This window comes from Falco rusticolus, chromosome W (assembly GCF_015220075.1).
Source record: "Falco rusticolus isolate bFalRus1 chromosome W, bFalRus1.pri, whole genome shotgun sequence".
Lineage (NCBI taxonomy): Eukaryota > Metazoa > Chordata > Aves > Falconiformes > Falconidae > Falco > Falco rusticolus.
The window spans coordinates 13,042,753-13,064,302 of record NC_051209.1 but is presented as its reverse complement, the minus strand read 5'-3'; the positions used below and the strand labels follow the sequence as shown (position 1 = coordinate 13,064,302).

At 41.5% G+C, this 21,550-nt stretch overlaps 1 protein-coding gene across 1 annotated transcript in view; it reads left to right on the top strand.

Annotated features, from left to right (window-relative positions):
- Positions 1-2,773: 2,773 nt before the first annotated feature.
- Positions 2,774-21,550, top strand: part of LOC119140613 (protein mono-ADP-ribosyltransferase PARP8-like) — a 151,125-nt gene continuing 132,348 nt past the window's right edge. Inside the window, exons 1-2 of the mRNA XM_037372096.1 lie at positions 2,774-3,587; positions 4,516-4,570. Coding sequence (XP_037227993.1) covers positions 3,311-3,587; positions 4,516-4,570 — 332 coding nt within the window. The 5' untranslated portion in view covers positions 2,774-3,310. The remainder of the gene's footprint in view (positions 3,588-4,515; positions 4,571-21,550) is intronic.

The window sequence follows — 21,550 nt, the reverse complement described above, 5'->3', positions numbered from 1 at the left end:
CTAACAATGAACAAGGACTGTATTCAGCTCAAAGAGGATTTGGGGATTTGACTTGAGCAGCAAGCTTATCTCACAGACAGATAATGGATGTGGTCTAACAAGCAAACCAAGTGACACCCCGGGTGAGACAGGATGCTGCTTGATGCAAACAAATGTCAATTTATTGTACACAAGCACGAGTTTATATATGTTATCAGAGGCCGCACGCTTTAAACAGATTGGTTCTTTAAGCTAAGCATTACATACTAGGCAATCCCTGATTGGTGGTTAACTACAAACAAAGGCCACTTTAAGTTTTTACAGTCATCAATTAACAGCAACCTGTTACTTCTTCTTGGCACCATCTGTTCCTCATTCCCTTATCTTTTCTCAGCATGACTCATCCTGTCGATTGTTATCTATTCACATTCCTTGTCCTCCCAGGGTTTGTGACCTACAAGCTGGAGCACATTCCTTTCAGCTAACTGATTGCCACCCATGGTCCTGATTTCCAGGCCTCCTCCTGCAAGGCCGTTGCCTCACAGTCTGGTGCTGCTTCAATGAAGGCCAGGAAGACCCCCCTACATCTGTGTACTATAAATCTGTCTGTACCAAATCCACCCCACCCCACCCCCCACCCCCCACCCTACCCTACCCTACCCTACCCTACCCCACACCACCCCACCCCACACCACCCCACACCACACCACACCCCTCCTTGAACCATAGGGCCTCACTGACCTTCCAGAACTGATAAACCTTGCTAAGGGCCAATCAGCACACAATAATTGACTTAGTCCCACCTTACCATGAGTATAAATCTGGCATTTTAGAATCCTCTATTTTTGAGGATGAGAACTCCAACTGTCAGGCAGGTTGAAAGGCCTGGACCTCTCTCCTACCCAAGCAGGCATGCCTCGCTCGGTAACATTTGTGTCTCTGACTATGTCAGATATTACCCGGGACAGTATTGTTAAGAAAAATTGCTAAACTCTTAAGATCAGTTTTTGAAGTAAGTGCATTTACCAATGGCAATTCTGAAGTTGTTATATCTATTGCCTTATTAAATAATCTTTGCAAACTTTGCAAAGCTGTTTCAGGGAAAGTCCTTAGACTGGGCTCTGACAGGCAAATGTTACCTCTGATGAGTGGCTGTACATATAATCCTTTAGACCTAAACCATTGACCAAATCTGGGACTAGGACTGAATCTAGCCACACCTAGACTCCTCTCTGAGAAGGTGTTTAGAAAGGAAGGGGATCCTTTCTGAACCTCTTGACTGAATGGGAGGGCTGCACCCACCCCACGACCACTCTTCAGACTCATAATGCAACAGAGGGATAACAGAGACCTTTCTCTACAAGGTTCAGGACCCAAATCCCACCAGAATAAATCAAGATCCGATTACATCTTCTAACTATGATTAAGGGGAAGGCAACAAGCATGGCTGTTGATGTCCTAGCTTGAATAGCTAGAAAAAACCTCTAGAAAAGCATCACTTGTTGACCAAGGTAGCATAACTTGACAGAATGACAGTTTTACTGTATTACACTGTATTTTTGACTACAGTGACATGTTCTGTATCCTACCTTGGAAAAGTTTTGCTGCAGTAGAAGAGAATTTAGTAAACAGCACTGAAAAGTAGTCTGGAAATCTCCCTTCAAAGATAAATTATTTTCTTAGAGGCAGAGAGTTATAGATTTCTGTTCTCTTTAAACACTACCTTCTTTTTCTTATAATTTCCCTTCTGTTCCCTCCAGACACAAAATCTTTTCAAGATAGGAATAAATATGGAATCTTTTTAACCTCACTTTTTAAGCTATTTCCACTTAAGAACAAATAAAATAATGATTGTGTTTCTCCCCTGTGTTTGAAATCAATACATGATTAATATAGACTTGCTTAATGAAAAACCACTAAAACTACTGGGGTCAATAATGAATAATCCATGGGAGCTGTTTAGAGCTGGGTGAATACATAAAAAAATAATTTTTATTAATAGTCTTTTGAAATTTTTAATCAAATCTGTTTCCATTGTGTTCACACTTGTTTATTTTTTTATTAATTCCTTTTGCTCTTTGGCTGATGAAAAATATTTGGCTTTGCAGACTTAACCATTCCTTCTGTGTTATATTACGGTCATTACATGTATTGCATTAGCGCCCAAAGCCTCTAGCCTGGATTAGTGCTGGCTGCTAGGCACTGTACCGGCAGCCCGAGTCTTCTCCCGAAGCCCTTAGGTTTGAGAGACAGGTTTGCTGAAGACTGACAGGAGAGGAGCGTGATTAAAAATCATGGTGGTTAGAGATGGATTATAAAAACGTTAATTCCTTTTTTATTGTTTCAATGGGCACGCATCCCCGTCGATAGGACGGACGCGGAGGCAGGCTAGGGATAGCACTTTGGTAAGGGTGGGCTGCCCGATTTTCCTGCCTGGGGAAGGACCAGGAAGAGCTCTGCCCGCGGTGGGGCAGGGGTACCGGTAGCCGACGCCCACCCTCAGTGGAGGGTAGGAGCGCACCCGCCGCGGAGACGGAAAGGCGCGGATGCAGGGAGATGGGGAGCTGCGGCCAGCCGCAGTGCCCGCCTCGCTGGGAGCCAGACGGCGCCTCCCCAAGACAAAGGGCGAGCGGCTCCCACTGCTGGGCCCCGTGGGGCCCTGCCCGTCCGGGAAGTGCCCCCCTCCCCGGAGCCCCGCCGCCGGTGGCCTTGCGCATCGCGGCGCTGCTCGCTTCCTCCCCAGTGCCGGCCTGGGAGCCGCCCCGCCGCCCGGATGACTTGTCATTTGCATTTCTCCGCTGCTCGGGAGGAGGCGGCAGCCTATGCCCGAGGCCGGGGAGGTGGGAGGAGGCGAGGGCCGGCAGCGGGGCCGGGGCCATCGAGCCTCCGCCTCACAGCTGCCCGCACGGCTCTTCCCCCGCGCCACCTCCACTCAGGGAGCCGGCGGGGGCCTTATGTGACGGGCCGGGTTCGAGGGAAGGGTTTGCGGTTTGGCGTCGCTGCAGCAGCGCTGGCCCCGCCGCGCCGCCAGGGACAGGATGCGGGTGCCACCGCTGGCTCTCCGCGCTGCTGCTGCTGCTGCTACGCGGCGATCGCCGCTGCTGGCGGGAGGGGCAGGGATGTGAGTGGTCGGGTCGGCTTCTCCTCTCCCTTTTATTTTTTCGTTCCTTCCAAAAAAAAAGACCAAACCAGCCAACCAACCCTCAAAACCCCAGAGGGTGTGGGAAGTGGGGGGATCGCGTGTCGCCGCCACCACCCTCCGCTGGATCTATTGTGAAGGAAATTGCCATTCGCCGGCTGCGGCGGCACATCTGGGCGGGCACATCTGGGCATGCAACGTCGGCTCCCACCGCCTTCCTCCTCCGTCCTCCAGCCGGCCGAGCGGATCCCTCTGGGGCGCGGGGAGATTCCTGCTCGCCAGCCCCAGGGTCCATCTTTCGGACTTAATATTACAACTGGTAGTGCAGGTGGTGGGGTGGAAATAAAAGCTGCTTCCCCCCCCCCCCGGATTTATTTCATGGGGATGTGTTCAAGACAAGAGAGGATTCAGAAGGATATTGACGTTGTGATCCAAAAGTGCAAGGCGGAGAAGGACTGCCTGTTTGCAGGTGAGTTTCTCTCTTGGGCGCCAGGTTGGCGGCGCGGAGGCTGCCGCCGCCGGCCGCCCCAGGCCCCGCTGCCGCCGCGGCGCGGCTGCCCGGGCTGTGCCCGTGCCCTTCGCCGCCGTTCCCGGGAGCAGGGGCCGCCGCCGAGCCGGCTTGTGCCTGCCCTCAGTCCCCTACTTCCTCCTCTCCTTCCGAGGGCATTTGAGGGCAGATGAGACCAGGAGCCGGTTGGGAAGGGAGGGAGGGAGGGAGAGAGAGAGAGTGAGAGAGAGAGAGAGAGAGAGAGAGAGAGAGAGAGAGAGAGTGTGTGTGTGAGTGTGTGTCTGTGTGTCTGTGTGTCTGTGTGTGCGCGCGCGCGCGCATCCCGAGTCAGGGAGCGTGGCAGTGGCCACATGCAAAACCGGGCAGGTGTGTGCAAGTGTGCGTGACCCCCTTGCTGCCTGCCGCAGCCCGCAGCTGCTGGTGCGAGCGCCCAGTCGAGCGATGCCCTGGTGCGTTTTGCTCCGGCGGGCACTACATGGCTGTTTTCCGGGCGGCCGGGCTCCTGCCCCCCTCGGTGCCTGCCTTTATCCTCACACGCACGCCCGGCTTCAGGGCCGGGGGCATGGCAAGCGGTAAACGTTCTCTTTTCCGTGCAAAAAAAAAACCCCGGGGTTTCGCCACTTCCGTGCCGGGGACGGTGTGGTGCCGGCTGTGATTTGCCGTCGGCTTGTGGCTGGATGTTGCAGTTTCTGACAATGGAAATCCCTGCCGTTGCCATAACACCAGGCACTTGTTGCGAGGGGCTGGGGGAAGAGTTGCTGCATTTCCTTTGATTAATGCCGATACTTCCCCACACTCCCTGTCGGTAACAGAATGCTGGTCTGCAAAATCTCAGCTATTTCAGCTAAAATAAAGACAAGTTGTAATAACGCAGCTCGTTGTATTTCAGATTTCAGGTACTCAGACTCCACCTTTACCTTCACCTATATTGGAGGCTCCAAAAGGTACTTCTTTTTACAGTAATGACTCCATTTCATGCTAGCAGTGAGGTGCAATGGTTCAATACTGTGGCAGTCTTTTTTGTTTTCTTTCCTTTTTCAAGGAGTATTGATAAATCATTTGCCTTCGCGCAAGCGTAAACTGAGAGGAAGTGCCGAGGAAGGTGATCAGAAAGGTGGTCCTAGTTGTTGGAGGCTTGTTCCTCTGAGTGCTGCCCTGTGGCACTTCACCGTTTCTCTTTTTTTAATTTATGTGTATATGTAGAATTTCTGCTGTATGTAAACTTAACAGAAGTACAGCAAAGGCATCAACATATGAAATATAAAGTTAATTCATCTTAAAAAACTGGAAAAAGTTATGATTTTAATAACAAATAGGCCAAATTTCACATCAACACCTTATTCTCTTGCATTTGAGAGCCATATTTAGTCCCATGACAGATGCAAGACTGTCTGCAGTTGACCAAATTAAACTACTGAGACAGTAAATGAAATGTCATTATAGCTTCTAAGGCTAAAAAAATGTTTTATTGAATGATACTTTAAATATTATTTCTAAGTGGTTATGAGCTTTTGATTATAAACTAGATTGTGCATGTACACATTTTTTTATTATATTTCACCATTTGTTGTGTTTGTTTTCAAAAAGAAATATATGTAAAAGCTTGAACACACATCCTTTTTGTTTCCCTAGCTCTTAGTTACCTTTTACTTAATATGGTCTTTATAGTATATGCTAGGTTGCCCTCTTTTAGCTGATTTTTATTAGAGTTGGCAAGATGTCTTGGTTTTATATTTTTTGTTTTATTTTTTTTCTCAGACAGTTAATCTGATATCTTTGGTGATTCTTTTTTTTTACCAGGGTACACAAATTAAAGTGTTGTATTCTTTGCAAGTGAGCCTTTCAGTGCAGGCAATGCTCCTACAGCCATTGGTTCTCCCCTGTGCATGCTTAAGGGCCTGGCTGCAGGACCAGGCTCCCAGAGGGTCCCCAGGCTTTGAGACTGCTCAGAAAAACACTTTCCCACTTCACTACCCTGCTTCTTCCTACTAAAGGAAAAGACAACTTCTATCATTTTCAGTGGAGTAGAATAGTTCAGCTCACCCAGTAGCTGAAAATCAGATGTATTTGCTTGTAGTATACTCTTTAATTTAGGATTTTAGTATATTGTTTTGATCTTGTTTTAAAAGACAATTTTGAAAGACTTGATACAATAAAAAATTATCTAACAGAAATATTATATTATTTATCATATAATTAAAACAATCAAATTTGAAAGTTTCTTTGCACTGTTTTCTAAACCAAATATTGCAGCAAGAAACCAGGAAGTGAAATCTGTTTATTGTTTCCATTTTCCAAGATGAATAAAGTAAAAAGCCTAAGGGCATAACTGATGTAAACCAAACTGGTTTATGAATGTTGAAACAAAGCATTGTCACTTCTACAATGAGAGATGGAAGTTTGCCTTACATCCCACAGCCTTGAATTTTAACTGAGGTCAACATTTGCTTAAGGAAACTGTTGACTGCAAAATAGTCTCAGGATCTTGAAAATTCAAACTGAATTGAGAAATAAAAGTTAGGCTTAGAGAAATTGGTGAGAGTGGGTTGTTACTTAGAGCATACTCAAATTTCACTTTCCTTTTAACATTTTAAGGACATTTAAAAGTCATCCTTTGAGAGAAGGGTTTCATGTTCTCTGTATTTCGCTTCAGAAAGATATTTTACAATATTCTTAGTATATAGTGGTGTACTGAGTGGCAAGTTTATGGTAGTAAGCTCTCTTGTGAAGTACATAAAATGAAAACCCTAAGTCTTGACCATTAAGGGCCAAACCTTTCTTTCTCACATCGAAGAAGAGTTAGTGGTTTCTTAGAGAAGGTGTTTCCTGAGCAACAGCTATGTTGTACTGTATGCAGCATTCAGGCAGGTCTCCAGTACAAGCTCTACAAGGGTCAACAGTGATGGCATGTATGTGGTATCAATTTAGGAGAGCACAAGACTATTTAAGGATCTTTTTCTTGCATTTGGCCATGATTTTTTTCCTACTACTGTTGCTGCATCTGTGGACTTCCTGAGTAGTGACCCTGTTTTTTTACTATTGCGCTCAGGAATTGTCCCTAAATGACAAAACCTCTATTAGCTTGCGATCATAGACTTGAGTATCAGCTGACAGGTCTTGTCCTGTTACTTCAGATATTTAGCCTGATTACTTTGTTTTTTGAACCAACAGGAACTCAGGCTTTCGAGTAATGGGCAAAGGGGTGGATGTTTACTGGATGGATGTTCAAACCAAGAAACATTAAAATGAGTAAGAGTTGAAATGGTGTGTAAGGAAGATTACAGTACTAGCCATGCTTGGAACAAAGTCTTTTTCATGCTTTATTTCCTTCAGATCTTCATTTAGGTCAGTGTGTAGCATGGCTTTGTTTTAGCCATAGTGGTTAGATACAAGAGCAGAGGCCTCTGAAAGAGCCAGATTCTTTGCAAATCAGAGTAAGTCCATGGAAGTCAGTGTACCAGTATTATTTCAGTTACAATGAGGACCTAATATTTGTGTTTGTTCTTTAAACTGTTTGTGGCGTATGAAGGCACGGACTCAGGTTGTAGTGCAACCAGAGACACTTTATTATACAGAGAAGCTCATATTTATATCTCTGAGCCCGGATACAAATACCACCAGGCTCAGGGCAGGAACCATTCATGCAGTTACATAGCTATATATCACTACAAGCACACAGACACCTTTTGACTACTAGATAACCATGTTTATCTTTCTTACTTTCCTTCACAATACCCAACTGTTCTCTCATCTCCTGCCAGATCATTCTCCATCCTTCTTTCATAGATCTCTCTTTAGACATTCTCTATTCTCCTCTCCCACAACTGTTACGTTTATCTGTGTGAGATTTTTCTTCTTGGTGTGAGCTTCACTGACTATCTGATTTTTCCCTGTTGCTTGTATGGATTGCACAACCCCTTCTTATGTTGGTACTATTCAAATATTGAGGTGGTACAAAATCATGCTGCATATCAATCCAAATAGATAGGCCTGATCTGGAGCACATTTATCATAGCTTCAGTGGAGTTAACTTGTATTCCCACAGTAAAGTTCTGAACCAAACAATGGGGGCATGATTTAGCTTTTGTTCAAGCACAGAGGTTCCAGTGAAACCAACCGAGAATTATTTTATTTTTCATTCATTATATAGACCTGTTCCAACATTTGACCTTTAGGTGGTATTAAGCTATTACACTGTATAAATAATATGTGTGTAAATGAACACTGGATGGCCATAAATACACTTTAAGGACATTCTGCATTTGCAGGATTTTTCTTGAAATGTTAGAAGGGAAGAATCTTTTTAAGTACAAACATATTTGTATTGTGTGAATTATCATAAATAATCCTTTACCTATTGTTGTTGTTTAACCCAGGCCGGCAACCAAGCACCACACAGCCGCTTGCTCACTCCCACTCACGCAGAGGGATGGGGAGGAGAATCAGAAAGGAATGTAAAACTCGAGGGTTGAGATAAGAACAATTTAATAGGTAAAGCAAAAGACACACATGCAAGCAAAGCAAAGCAAGGAATTCATTCACCACTTCCCATAGGCAGGCAGGTGTTCAGCCATCCCCAGGAAAGCAGGGCTCCATTACACGTAACGGTTCCTCGGGAAGACAAATGCCATAATGCCAGATGTCCCCCCCTTCCTTCTTCTTCCCCCAGTTTATATACTCAGCATGATGTCATATGGTATGGAATACCACTTTGGCTAGCTTGGGTCACCTGTCCTGGCTGTGTCCCCTCCCAATTTCCTGTGCCCCCTCAGCCCTCTGGCTGGTAGGGCCCAAGGAACTGAACAGTCCTTGACTTAGTATAAACATTACCCAGCAACAACTAAAAACATCAGTGTCCTATCAACATTGTTCTCACATCATAGCCAAAACACAGCACTGTACTAGCTACTAAGAAGAAAATTAACTCTTTCCCAGCTGAAACCAGGACGCCTATGTAGTTCAGTTAATCCTTTTTGGACTGTATTTCATGTTCAGACTGTACTTTTTAAAAAATTTAATTTTTTTTTTAAATGCACTGTGTTCACACTTCTAAATTAATAGATTTATTTGATACTGCAGTGATGTTTCCTCGTCTGGGAAGGTTGTAACTAAAAATTTATTAGTGAAGCACATCTTTGTGCATAATGTGGGCTCTAAATATGGGGCAGATTGTTTATCAATTTAATAATTTTTAATTTTGCTTTCAGAAAGGGATAGGTAGTGTGTTAGAATTCTTATAAAGTGAGATGTGCATTCAGGTGCTATGACTGTGCAAGATTTACTCTTCTTTAACTGCATCTGGAAGAATATAATAAATCGCTGGATTCTTTATCCTTTTTACTTGTCATGGTTTAACCCCAGTCAGGAACTAAGTACCACACAGCTGCTCGCTTGCTTCCCCCCACCCACTCAGTGGGATTGGGGAGGAGAATCAGAAAAAGGTAAAACCCATGGATTGGGATAAGGACAGTTTAATAATTGAAATAAAGTAAGATATTATTATTATTTTAACAAAACCAACAATTGTAATGAAAAGAGAGAGAGAGAGAGAGGAATAAAACCCAAGAAAGACAAGTGATGCACAATGCAATTGCTCACCACATGCTGACTGATGCCCAGCTAGTCCCTGAGCAGCCATCAGCCCCTCCTGGCCAACTCCCCCCAGTTTATATACTGAGCATGATGTTCTATGGTATGGAATATCCCTTTGGCTAGTTCAAGTCAGCTCTCCTGGCTCTGCTCCCTCCCAGCTTCTTGTGCACCTGCTCACTGGCAGAGCGTGGGAAACTGAAAAGTCCTTGATTTAGAGCAAGCACTACTTAGCAACAACTAAAACATCAGTGTGTTATCAACATTGTTCTCATACCAAATCCAAACCACAGCACCTCACCAGGTCCTAGGAAGAAAATTAACTCTATCCCAGCTGAAACCAGGACATTACTGCAGGATCTAAAAAGGATTTTACAGTGTGAACATGTCGAGTTTTCTTTTTTTTCCAATAATCTCATTTCCTTTTTCTGATTATCTGCCCTTATATTAAACATTGCTCCTCCAGAAACCCTGTAAACCAAACAGAACTGCTGATCTGTCATCCTTCAAATAGGTATGCATGATGCCCTGATGTTTTCACTTTATACGTCATTTGACATGGTTTACATAAAAGCAGTATTGTTTGTCCTTAAAAAAAAATGTTTCCTTTTTTTTAGTTTTTTTCTCACTTTTTTTTTTTCTGAGGCTAAACAAGGCCTCATATCAGTTTTGAAATACCTCTTTATTCAAATATGTACTTAACTCTCATTGGCAGTGAGGGACAATAAGGCTGTGCATGAGAACAGATCTAATACTGCAGCATATTGTAAAGAAACTAGGTAAGACCTGTAAGAACTAAATGCACAGCGGTTCTGCAGATACAAGGAAAGTTGAATTTTAGTCTGAAGTAATTCTTTTTTCTGTTGCTGATGGTTGTGCTTAACTTTGTCTTCAGGTTATTAAATATATAATTGCATTCCTAATATCTACCTCTACTACAGTAAGTTAAGGATGAAAACTAGATACACAGCTTGTACCTAGACTTCTGTTTATTGCTATTTCAGAATACCTGGAAGATTGCACATCATCTTTCAATTTTAACTTTCCTATCAAATAGGGCTTAACATTTTTGCCAGGACAGCAACATTTCCTGTAAGAGAAATCTGTGATATGAGACAGGAATCTAGTTTAGATATAACATAGAAAGCATTGTGATTTTAATTTCTTCATTAATTATTCTGTAGATGAAGTAATGTTGAATACAGCCTTGGGTACTTCTAAAAATTAGGCAACGTTGAGGGTTTGTGAAAAGCAAAATAAATACCATTCTACTCACAGTCTCATTGAGCTCACTTTTTTTTGATGATTTTGTTTTTGACAGATCCTCTTGCCTTGCTATTAAAAAATCAGTGGTGTCTGAAATTAACCCAATCCCAATCAGTGCATCTTGTAAAAATTACACACTTCAGGGATATTATGGACTTGTGAAAATCTCTAGTCTGGTGAAGTGGGGGGCTCTCCTCTTTCAGCTGCAAACTGTACTAAGAACAATTCCTTCAAATTGTGAACATCAACTTTTCTGTGAGAAAAATGTGGGTTTAGGCACTTAAATAAACAGCCTAGTTTTCAGAAGTGCTAAACTCCCACACCACATAGTGGTCTCAGTATTACTGTGCATTGCTTAGCACTTTTTAAAAAAGTTTTTTTTATGCAGGTGGTTTTGTCATACAAATGTATGCACTGTTTTTTGAATGATTCACCAGCACAGAGTTGGGAAGAGTGCTTGAATGAACAGAAAATGTTTTCAGTAACTTCTTTCTCTGCTTTCATCGCATATTTTAACATATTAAGTACCTAAAAATAGACCTGTAGGCTGTCATTGTTAGTGTGTTAATGTAATAAGACAAATACATTTGAAAGTGGAGTTAACTCTGACAAAATTAATTTTAGATCACTTTTCTCTGTATTGGGACTAATGACTTTTCTGAGGTTTTTTTTTACTAGTCTAATAATTTCCAATATTTTTCATTGTTCATAAATAAAGAGCTGAAGATACCTGTTGGCATATCTTTTCCATGGATTACTTACTGTGCAGAATATGAATTCTCATTTGTGTCAGAATCTAATCACTCTGAGTCAAAATACCTACTTTAATAAGCTTCAGCATCTAGAGGGAAAGTAAATTTTAGACTGCTGGGAGAATTCAGTTTAGTTACAATTAAAACTAAGAAAGCGATGAGATGTAAATCTAAAAAAAAGTCCAATTTATAATTCTGCCTTGACATGAAATAAATCCCACTTAAGAGGACAGCTCTTAAGAATTAATGTCCTCCTTGCTACAGGAGGGTGAAGATTTTTACAGATGTTTCATTGAGCTGGCCTCATCTGAGGAAAAGTAACTCTGTTTAACAAGGTAAAATTGACTCATAAAGATAAGCCTACTATCCTGTGTAGCAGTAGCTAGAAGATCTCACTGAAAGACAAGGGACTAAACAAGGTAGAGAAATACATCTTTTTCCCCTGACATCCTTCTGCATGTTCACACAAGATTGCATCCAGCCTATTTCTATGGGAGGAAGAACAGGAAAGAGCCTTGCCTAAGGACTGGAAAAAAATTGTAGCTTTTCTGATTCAGACTTCTCCTGGGAGGACCCATTATCTCCAGGGAGCTTTATATCAGATATTGTGTTCCTCTACTGCAAGGGCTAAACATCATCATACATGCTTTTGGCATTATGTAATCCTGTGGGAGTAAGTCATGGTCTTGCACATGGTCAAATAAGGTAATAGGGAGAAAACAGTCTTAGGTAAAAGTTGGAGGGTGAGCATCTTTCTGTAGCTTACTTCAAGGCAGAGTATCTGCATGAGCCCTGTACAAGGCTTTGGCTTCTCCTTGCTGTTGTAGAATACTGACATGTCCTGGCAATTAGGATTGAGCTGAATCCCTTTGATGAAGTTCTTCTGAGGGACACTTCTGTGGTGCTCAGTGGGAGCCTGTCTAGAGCAAAGAATTGAGGGCAAAGAGGAACCTCAAACTAGCAGTCCCTCCAGATGTCTCCTTCCAGACTCGAGGCACTGATCAGAAATAAAAGGAGCAACAGCTTGTCTCCTGTGTAATGAAATGTAAGAGAGTACAAAAAATGGTGATATACCATTTGTAAAAAGAAGTATATAATTAAAGAATAAGTTCCTTTTAAACTGTGTAGCATTCTGCATTTTATCTCATATATTACAGGTTGCCATCTTGAAATCTTGTTGCTTTAAAAGAATGTTTCATTTTATGTTTATAGATAAGAATTTTTCATATCTTAAGAGCAAAGCTAGAAGGAAGGATAACTTTGTACCATTTAACTGTCTTGTTTCTATCCAATAAGGTATTTGTGACAGACAGAATTTTCTCTCAAGTAGAAAAAAAAGCCTATGGGTTAGAGATGGTATTCCAGGTCATTAACTTTTTTGCAAATGACAGAATATTTAATTTTAGGGGTGTTTGTGGTTTTGTTCATTCTTTTTCCTTAATGTTGAAAAATCAATCTTTGATGAGGAGTTCTCACCCTGTAATGATCATACATACAGTAAGATATGAAAATAATTAGGATGATCTTCTGTCAGATTAGGACCTGGGGTTGATAAAGGTGTCTAAACCAGGAAGCACTTCATTGTCAAAAAAATACTTGCTGATAGTCAACTGCTTGATCTCAACTACAGCTGTATAAATCCAGCATAATTCCACTGATGTGATGGGGCTCACTTGGGTCCTCAGTGATACTGATGATTTTTTGATTTGGCCCTTATTCCTAGTGAATGGCAATCCAGGTGATTTTTTTCACCTGGGGGGAGTTATGAAGATCAGAGTTCTTTTTTCTGCCATCTTTGCAGATGTATTCTCATTTTGAGCATTTTCCATGATGGTGGGAGTGCTGCAATTTATCTAAGGAAAAAGGCTTGCTTTCATGCATTCTTATCAAGTCACTGGTATTGCAGAGGGCACAGATAGAAGGCCAGTTGTCAATTGCAATTGCTCCATGCTTTTCTTTCTGTGTCTTTTTAGCCTTAGCATCTGAAAACCTGATTGTCACAGAGTCCTCTTTTAAGAAGGTAATTTGCTAGGCCACATGAAAATGTCTTTACCTGTCACTCATTCAGAATCAGTATTAAGCTGAGTCCTAAAATGGTTCACGAGCTTTTTGTAGTTATAACCATTAGTTGAAATAGAAATGGTGATTTCTTCAAGAGGACTATTCTGTGAAAACACCTAAAAATATTAAATTAACTTTGTCCAGATTAAAACTGTGTGAAATCTGGTCATTTCAATATATATTTGTACAAAACAGTGGGAACATAAAAAGTCAAGAGTTTTACACTACTTCAGAACAAAAAATATAACCTTCAAGTATTAAAAACTTCTGGAAAACATATTTTGTTAATGCTTTAGTATGGCAGTTATGAACGCTATCAACAGCCTTCTGTTATAGATAGGGAATTATATAAATTAAGGTTGTTTACTGGCTTAATACGGTTCTATGAATATTACATGAAAACTTTCATACATGGTTGCAGCTCTAATGGAGTTATAGCTGAAAACTGAACTTATTAGTTCTTTTCTTTTAAGAAGGTATAATGTTAGAGAATTATTTTGTTATAAAGACTTTTAACTATCTTATAGAACAAGGCTTGTTAGGCTTGGCATAAAATTTCAGTAGTAGGATTTTGTAGGTTTATACATTGAAAAAGGACTCATGTTTTATCAGCGGATGACAAGAAGAGTGAAATTGGATATGTTTAGGTGGCAATAGGAATCTCTTCAAGATTTCCTTGGGCATACATTAGTTTTGTTAACTCAGGCTAGCAGAAGTTTTAAATGTAGTATTGGTCTCTAGAGTACAGGGTCACAATAATCAGCCTACCAAAGATGCAAACTCTCTTGACTTTAGCAGACTTATGTACACATGTGGGATCTACCTGAAATAACTGTCTTTGATCAGAGAGGTTTCAGAGCAGGACACAAAGCTGCTCCAGGTGGAGCAGCATGGTGCCCTGGTGCGCTCCGCTAACTGCCCACTGCAGGCTGCCAGGAGCATGCATGTCTGAATGACTGCCCTCCCATGTCAGGAAAAGTGTGACTCATGGCAGGCTGAAAGATAGCATAGCTTTGCAGGACTGTTTGGTGGGAGTTGGTCAGGTAAAATAAATAATTAACTACTTTAATGAAATAATATGAGGGGAAAACCTTTAGTTGCCAGCAAAATGATCATCAGGCAAATGGAAGGAATTCTGTGAGTTCAGTATCTGGGAAATTTTGAAAAGAAGAGTTGAAGATGGATCACAGGCCTTTCTCATTGCCTCTGCTTCCCAGAGGCTCTGAGTCCTTCAGGTTGAGCATAAAATATTTTGTCCTGGAGAGGAGCTAAGCAGAGAGTATTTCTTTTCCATTGCTAATTTTATATAGTAATCTAGTGTGCACAAACCTGCAGCATATGCAGCCACTTCAGACCATATCCAGTGCATGCATGCATGTTGATTTTAGACAAGCGGTGTCAGCTTTCTTTTTAGCATTCTGTCCTTTCTTCTTTCTCAGAGGTTTTATAGCTCTGAATACATCTGTAGTGCTTCATAAGAAGAGCTCACTTTTTTCTTTTTTTCCCTCTGATTCAAATATATGCACATTTTTTAAATGTGCATGCAAATGAGTTTTGCCCCCTCAGTTTCCTGGTAAGTTGCCACAATGGCCAGGAGGGTGGCAGAGGTTCTGCACCATTGCTTGGGAGAGTGCTAATGTGTGACAGAGCGTGGCAGAGCCTTGTCACAGGAAGAGGTTCACTGTTTCCTTTTTGTTGTTGCTGCTGTTTCATGGAGGACTATAGAAGAAAAATCTGGAAGGAGTGGTGAAAAGAAAAAGCATGGGTCTGCATTCAGCTCTGAGTTACATCACTGCAAAGTAGAAGTAATGGCATTCACTTCAGTCTGGCTATGTATGGAACGGCATCTTTACTAAAGAGATTGTGTGTTAAATACTGAAGACAAGATAAGATGTTATTTGTTGTCATTGACTTTTGTCTACAATAAAAATAATTTAAAAAACAATAACCACAATGTAAATATCTGTTTTCTTGTTTTCTGTTTACCTCTGTATTTTCTCCAAGAGTTGTTTACCGTTTATTTTTAATGATAATGAATAATTCTGTCAGAAGGTTGAAACTGGGCATGTTACATATTATGGTAGTGTTATTTCCTTCAGAGATACATTGACAGGTTTTGTTTCATATAATTTTGAAGGACTGAGGATGGCCAATACCACATTATTCTAATATTTCTAAATAAAATTTTAAAAAAATAATTTATGCATCTGACTGACATGCATTCAAGGCTCAGGTAGGTAAAACAGTCAAGCTGTTCTGCCCCTAGTATTTTGAAGTTCCTTGCTGGATGCTACCCATGGCTCTGCAGTGACAGTACATTGATTGGGACATTAGCTGCTACTGAGTGAGAATCCTTTACACCTCTCAAACTTCAGTGATTTCAGTGTCTAATGATTGCAATATGCTCATGATTAACTAGATAATATACTCTAGTGAAAAATTCTTGAATTTTGAGGTAAAGGCTGAGTGGGCTGGGGTGATGTAGGGACTTTCCTTTGTAGATTATATTTTCAAGTCAATTGGTCAGATTTGTGGAGGTTTTTATTGTTGTACTTGAAAAAAGTTTCAGGAGATTATTGCATAAAGATTTTCATTTTGCTGCTGATTGCTATTTTGACTGAAATTAAATACATAAAAGGTTTCTACATTTAACCTGTTCCTCTCCACCTCAATACTGTAAATTGATGAGGTGACATAAGCCTAACTAAAAGGGAAAGTGCAGTATAATTTCCTTCATATAGTCATATTTTGCCTTTATATTCTACTGATTTCAGTTAGACATTATTGGAGTAACTGAGGCAAATATTTGATGTTTGGGCAAATTTCATTTTGAAATAATTCTATTTACAGTTTGAATTGCTTTGATGTATTTTGCTGTCTTAATAGCTGTAGCTGCAGTTATCTGCATAAAGCTGAAGCAATGATACTGGGTTTATTTACACTTGAAGATCTTAATCATATGTATCTGCCTGGCCATCTATCTATATATGTAATATATATTTATTTAAAAAGGCTTCACATACTCGTTAATTGCTTTGTTAGTATTATTTTCATATCACATGGTCAATGTCATGGTCAATAGGATTTTGAGAGAAGAATAAATGGTCAGGAGACTGTGGTGTATGAAGGTATGGACTCAGGTTGTGGTGCAACCAGAGACACCTTATTGTACAGAGAAGCTCATATTTATATCTCTGAGCCCGGATACAAATTCCAGCTGTATGTACCACCAGGCTCAGGGCAGAAACCATTCATGCAGTTACATAGCTATATATCACTACAAGCACACAGGCACCTTTTGACTACTAGATAACCATGTTTATATTTCTTACTTTCCTTCACAATAAACAGCTGTTCTCTCATCTCCTGCCAGATCATTCTCCATCCTCCTCTCATACATCTCTCTTCAGACATTCTCTGTCCTCCTCTCCCACATCTCCCCCTTTTTTGCTTGTTAATTGTGACAAGGCAAAGGTTGTGTGTAGCTGGGTGACCATGACCTGATTTATGTTACGGTCAACTAAATGCTGAATACAGGAAAAAAGGCATGGGAGACATAAGGCAAACATCAATAAGGCAGTTAAGGCAATTATAATAAATACTGCAATGCTTTTGATCCACGGCCCAAAGTTTCCCAGCCGTGAGAAGAGACCAAAGGCATCTCACCCCTGGCTCTGCTGCAGATCTTTGTTTAAGGCTTTTAAGTTTTGTATGCTTTTGTGAATTGATTCAGAGTGGTCACTCAGATTCATACAACACATCCCATCAAAGTCTTCACACCCATGTCCCTCTGCTAACAATAAGAAAATCAATAGCAGCTCAGTTCTGTAGCGATGCATGATGGACAGAATCAACATCCACTAATAAGCCAGAAAGAGCATTGTTTGTAGCATTGCTTTCTTTAGCAAGCTAGCAGTCTAACTTATTAAGCGAGTTAAGAGCGTGTACTATTCCTACAGAAGAGATTAGAGAAGCAAAAATGTGTTGCGCTGCATTCCAGAACTCAACCTGAGAGTTACAGTCTGCTGTGAGGTCTGTGTCATAAACATTTGACACATGGTGGGGTTGTGATTGCAAAAGGGCTGCAATGCCTGTTTGCAATCTTCATTGGCATTATCATATGCTAGTTGTTTTAAGAGAAATCCTCAATTTTCCTCATGCTCAATTTGTCGTTGCAAAATATTCTGAAGCCGATCAGTAAAGGTATTATATGACTTTCTAGGACCCTGCAAGACTATGGTGAATGACTCACTAGAGGCTCGCCCAGACTCTGGTATCTTCAGGACTGCCTTAATAGTCATCTCCTTAATTTGCAAATAGACGTCCCTGGTATACCCTGCCTGCATCAGGGAAGCGGCATAATTATTTTCTCCAGCCAACTGCTCATAGTTAACATCAATTCCCTGATTAAGGTTTTCAATCAAGGCCACTACACATAGCTCACAAAAATCAGATAACCACATCATAGACTGTGTTGAAGTTAGTACCATGCGAAGCAATGACTTCTAGTCATACGGTGCAAGTGTATAATACTCTGCCATCACTTCAAGAAGGGACACAGAAAAATACTCTGCCATCACTTCAAGAAGGGACACAGAAAACGTACTATGAATCCCCCCTTCCTGCACTGCTTTTCTTAACTCTTTTATAACCTCATATTGCACAGCCTGGCACTCTGGAGGCTGATTTGGCCAATATAATACTGGACATGCCATAGCAACTCCCAAATGCCCTCGCTTAAGTGCTTCCCGCTTGCATTCCTGCCACCGATCCCTCAGACCCCCTTTCACCCTCCCTGAAAACACAGTCAAGTCATCGGGGGGGAGTGTGTGTGTAAGGAAAAAGGTCTGTTTCCTTTTCCAGATCTATAGGACCTGGATCAAAAGGGTTCTCAGTGTCAATGGAATCATTGTCTGAGTGGTCTTGTTCCCGCATTTGGTCCTGTGTTGTGAGGGTCGCTGCAACCGGACACAGGAGCTCTGAGGGCAGAGGAGGTGAGGACGGAGTCGCCATTGTTTACAGTGTGTTGAGAAGAGTCGCACTGTCAGTGGAATTTACAGCCTCCCCTGGTTTAGCACTGTTAGTAGAATTTGTCGACAGTTGGTGAAGAATAGTCAGGATTTGCCACCAAGTTGCTAAATGCATTCCTACTGCAGAGTCCCCCTCTGCGGCAGCATCATACAATCATCTGCCTACCACTTGTCACGGATCCATTCTAACAGAGTCACTAACTGTGGACCCGTCACAGCTCGTTGCTGAGCTGCAAGCAGCCGTTGCAATACGTCCAGGCTGAGTTGTTGATCTCAGAATAACTTCCCTCCCATCACTCCTGACTGCTCACCTTCTTTGTAGGTGATGGGTGTACAAAATTTTCCATGGATCCTGGTTCAGTCATACTATGCCACTGGTTTGGGCTCCGTGATCCTCCTACTTAAACCCCACATTGGGATGCCATTTGTGGCGTATGAAGGCACGGGCTCCAGTTGTGGTACAACCAGAGACACCTTATTGTGCAGAGAAGCTCATATTTATATCTCTGAGCCCAGATACAAATTCCAGCTGTATGTACCACCAGACTCAGGGCAGAAACCATTCATGCAGTTACATAGCTATATATCACTACAAACATGCAGACACCTTTTTGCTACTAGATAACCATGCTTATCTTTCTTACTCTCCTTCACAATACCCAGCTGTTATCTCATCTCCTGCCAGATCAGACATTCTCCATCCTCCTCTCATACATCTCTCTTCAGACATTCTCTATCCTCCTCTCCCACAGGGACTATCCATTAATTAAACTTGTGAAGGATTTTACTTTATCTGAGATTTCCATCAGTATTCTCCAACTTGTAACATGCCATGTTTATGTTCCTGATACAAGAATATGTTCATGTTGATGATGGGAAGTTGGTTCACTCAACTTTAAGCTTACATTATTTCATAACCAGCTACTTCACAGTTATACCAGTAAAATGTCAAATGATCCTGCAGAACTGTCTTGAGAAAAAGCATGTTAAAAAAATTCTTCTTTAAGAATAACATCTAAGAACTTTTTTTTATTTCCATTGAAAGTGAAGATGGATGAACATACCAAGCAAGTGCCAGTGTAAGAATGCAGTGATGCATTTGCATCAGAGAAACATACTTGTTGATCTTTTGAACCATTCTCAAAGTACCTGTGGAATGAAATTTATTCATTTTTCATAGCACCTCTATCACAACATGTACTGGCCCTGTATCTGGTTTCCTGTGCATTGGAGCTGCCAGTGTGGGGACCCACATCCTGGGAGGACTGGCAGGCTGCTGAGAAGAGGCTTTACAAAGCTTCAGCAAATGAAGAGGGAATGTTCTGAGGGGCCTGGTAGGAAAAGCTGCCAGGTGTGTGTGGGGACATTCACTCTCAGGGAATTTAGGTACTTGCCTCCTGTCCAGAGTACTGAAGTGTTAAATATCTACGCTAGCCCTTTTGTTCCAAAATACAGCTAAATATTTTGTGGCAGTGATTCCCTTTCCTTCAGTAGCATACAATCCACTTTGAGAGTGCATTCCTGCTCTAGTCCCAAGGGTAAAGATATCGGGATGTTCAACTGTGAGACACCACAGTACTTCCAGCCCCACAATTAGGCTACTCTGGCCTGAAAACAGAGCTGGAGCCACTGGAGGAACCCAGCACCTAAAAGTTTCTTAAAACCTCTGCATTGTCCAGGCCCCTTCTCATTTGTCATTTAGCTATGGAGATTTACAAAATTTGGTCTCAAAATCCCTAAATCTTTTTGTATGCCTGTGACTAATTGTGTAAGACTGCTTAGATTCAGGCTCTGGAGCAGAACTATAGGTGCTTAGGGGACATGGCTGGTTAGGAATAGAGATGTCAAAAGACTTTTTAATGAGCATTCAATCTTCTGTCAGACGAGTTCCTTTTGTGAAATGAAACTCGTGATTACAGTTGATATAGCTTTTTCAATGGAATTTTGCTCTAAATCCATCTTTTATTATAAAGCAGTTGTGAGATTCTTGCCTCACTGTGGTGTTTCGAGTAAAATGACAGTTGTATCTCCAGCATACCATCTGTGTGAGATTTGGGAGCTGCTGAACTGTGAAGGAAACATCAAGAACTTGACATCTAGGATATATTTCATCAGTAAAGAAAAAAAACAGATTTTTTTTTTCACTGGTAAAGTCTGTGTATTTTGATCCCCAAATAAATATATCTCATTCTTACAACTTAACCTCAAGATACCTTGGTGCAACATGGTTTATAGCCAGTTTCTGCTCTCATATGTTCTCCTTCTCAGATGGTATTTTTTAAAAAGGTTAGAGAGAATGGAGGAGAAGATCTAGATTAGATTATCTTTCACAGATGGGTATTGCATTGTTGAAACAATGTAATCCACTCATGATCTTATGAACCCAAGATTCTGTACTGTATGAATATGTATGCTTGCATTCAGGTATTTGAAATCATGTTTAAGGTGTTACTTAATGACATAAGGGAGGGTGACATGTAGCTGCAGCAGCATGGACATCTGTGGATTTCAACAATTAGGAATGCTCTTAGGTCAATTTTAAAGCAATATGATTATGCAAATCTTGCCCTAATGTAGCTTTGGTGTATGTCTTGCAACTAAATGGATGCTGTTGTCAACATTTCATTATGAAGTCTACAAATGCAAATGTTTAGTTACATCAGAGGATGTCACTGGCTTCACTGGAATGCTTTGGGACATTGCAGGAATAATGCTTTTTCACTGTCCCATGTCCAGCTTCATGCCTTCCAGTAGCTACAGATTGTTGCTCTCTACAGCTACCTGAAAGGAGGTTGTAGGCAGGTGGGGGTCAGTCTTTTCTCCCAGATAACTAGCGACAGAACAAGAGAAAATGGCCTCAAGTTTCACCAGGGGAGGTTTAGATTAGATATTAGGAAAAAATTCTTCGCTGAAAGAGTAGTCAAGTATTGGAACAGGCTGCCCAGGGAGGTGGTGGAGTCACCATCCCTGGAGATGTTTAAAAAATGCATAGATGTGGTGCTTAGGGACATGGTTTATTGGTGGACTTGGCAGTTCTGGTTTAATGGTTGGACTTGATGATCTCAAAGGTCTTTTTCAACCTAAATGATTCTATGATTCTATGATTGAAAATCCAACCTGGGCCATAGTTCAGCCTATATACACGAAAACAATTCTCAGCTGGGAGCTGGGTGTGCTGGAGCTGCCTTACTCCAGTCAGAGTCAAAATGGGTGTAGAGAACGGTGT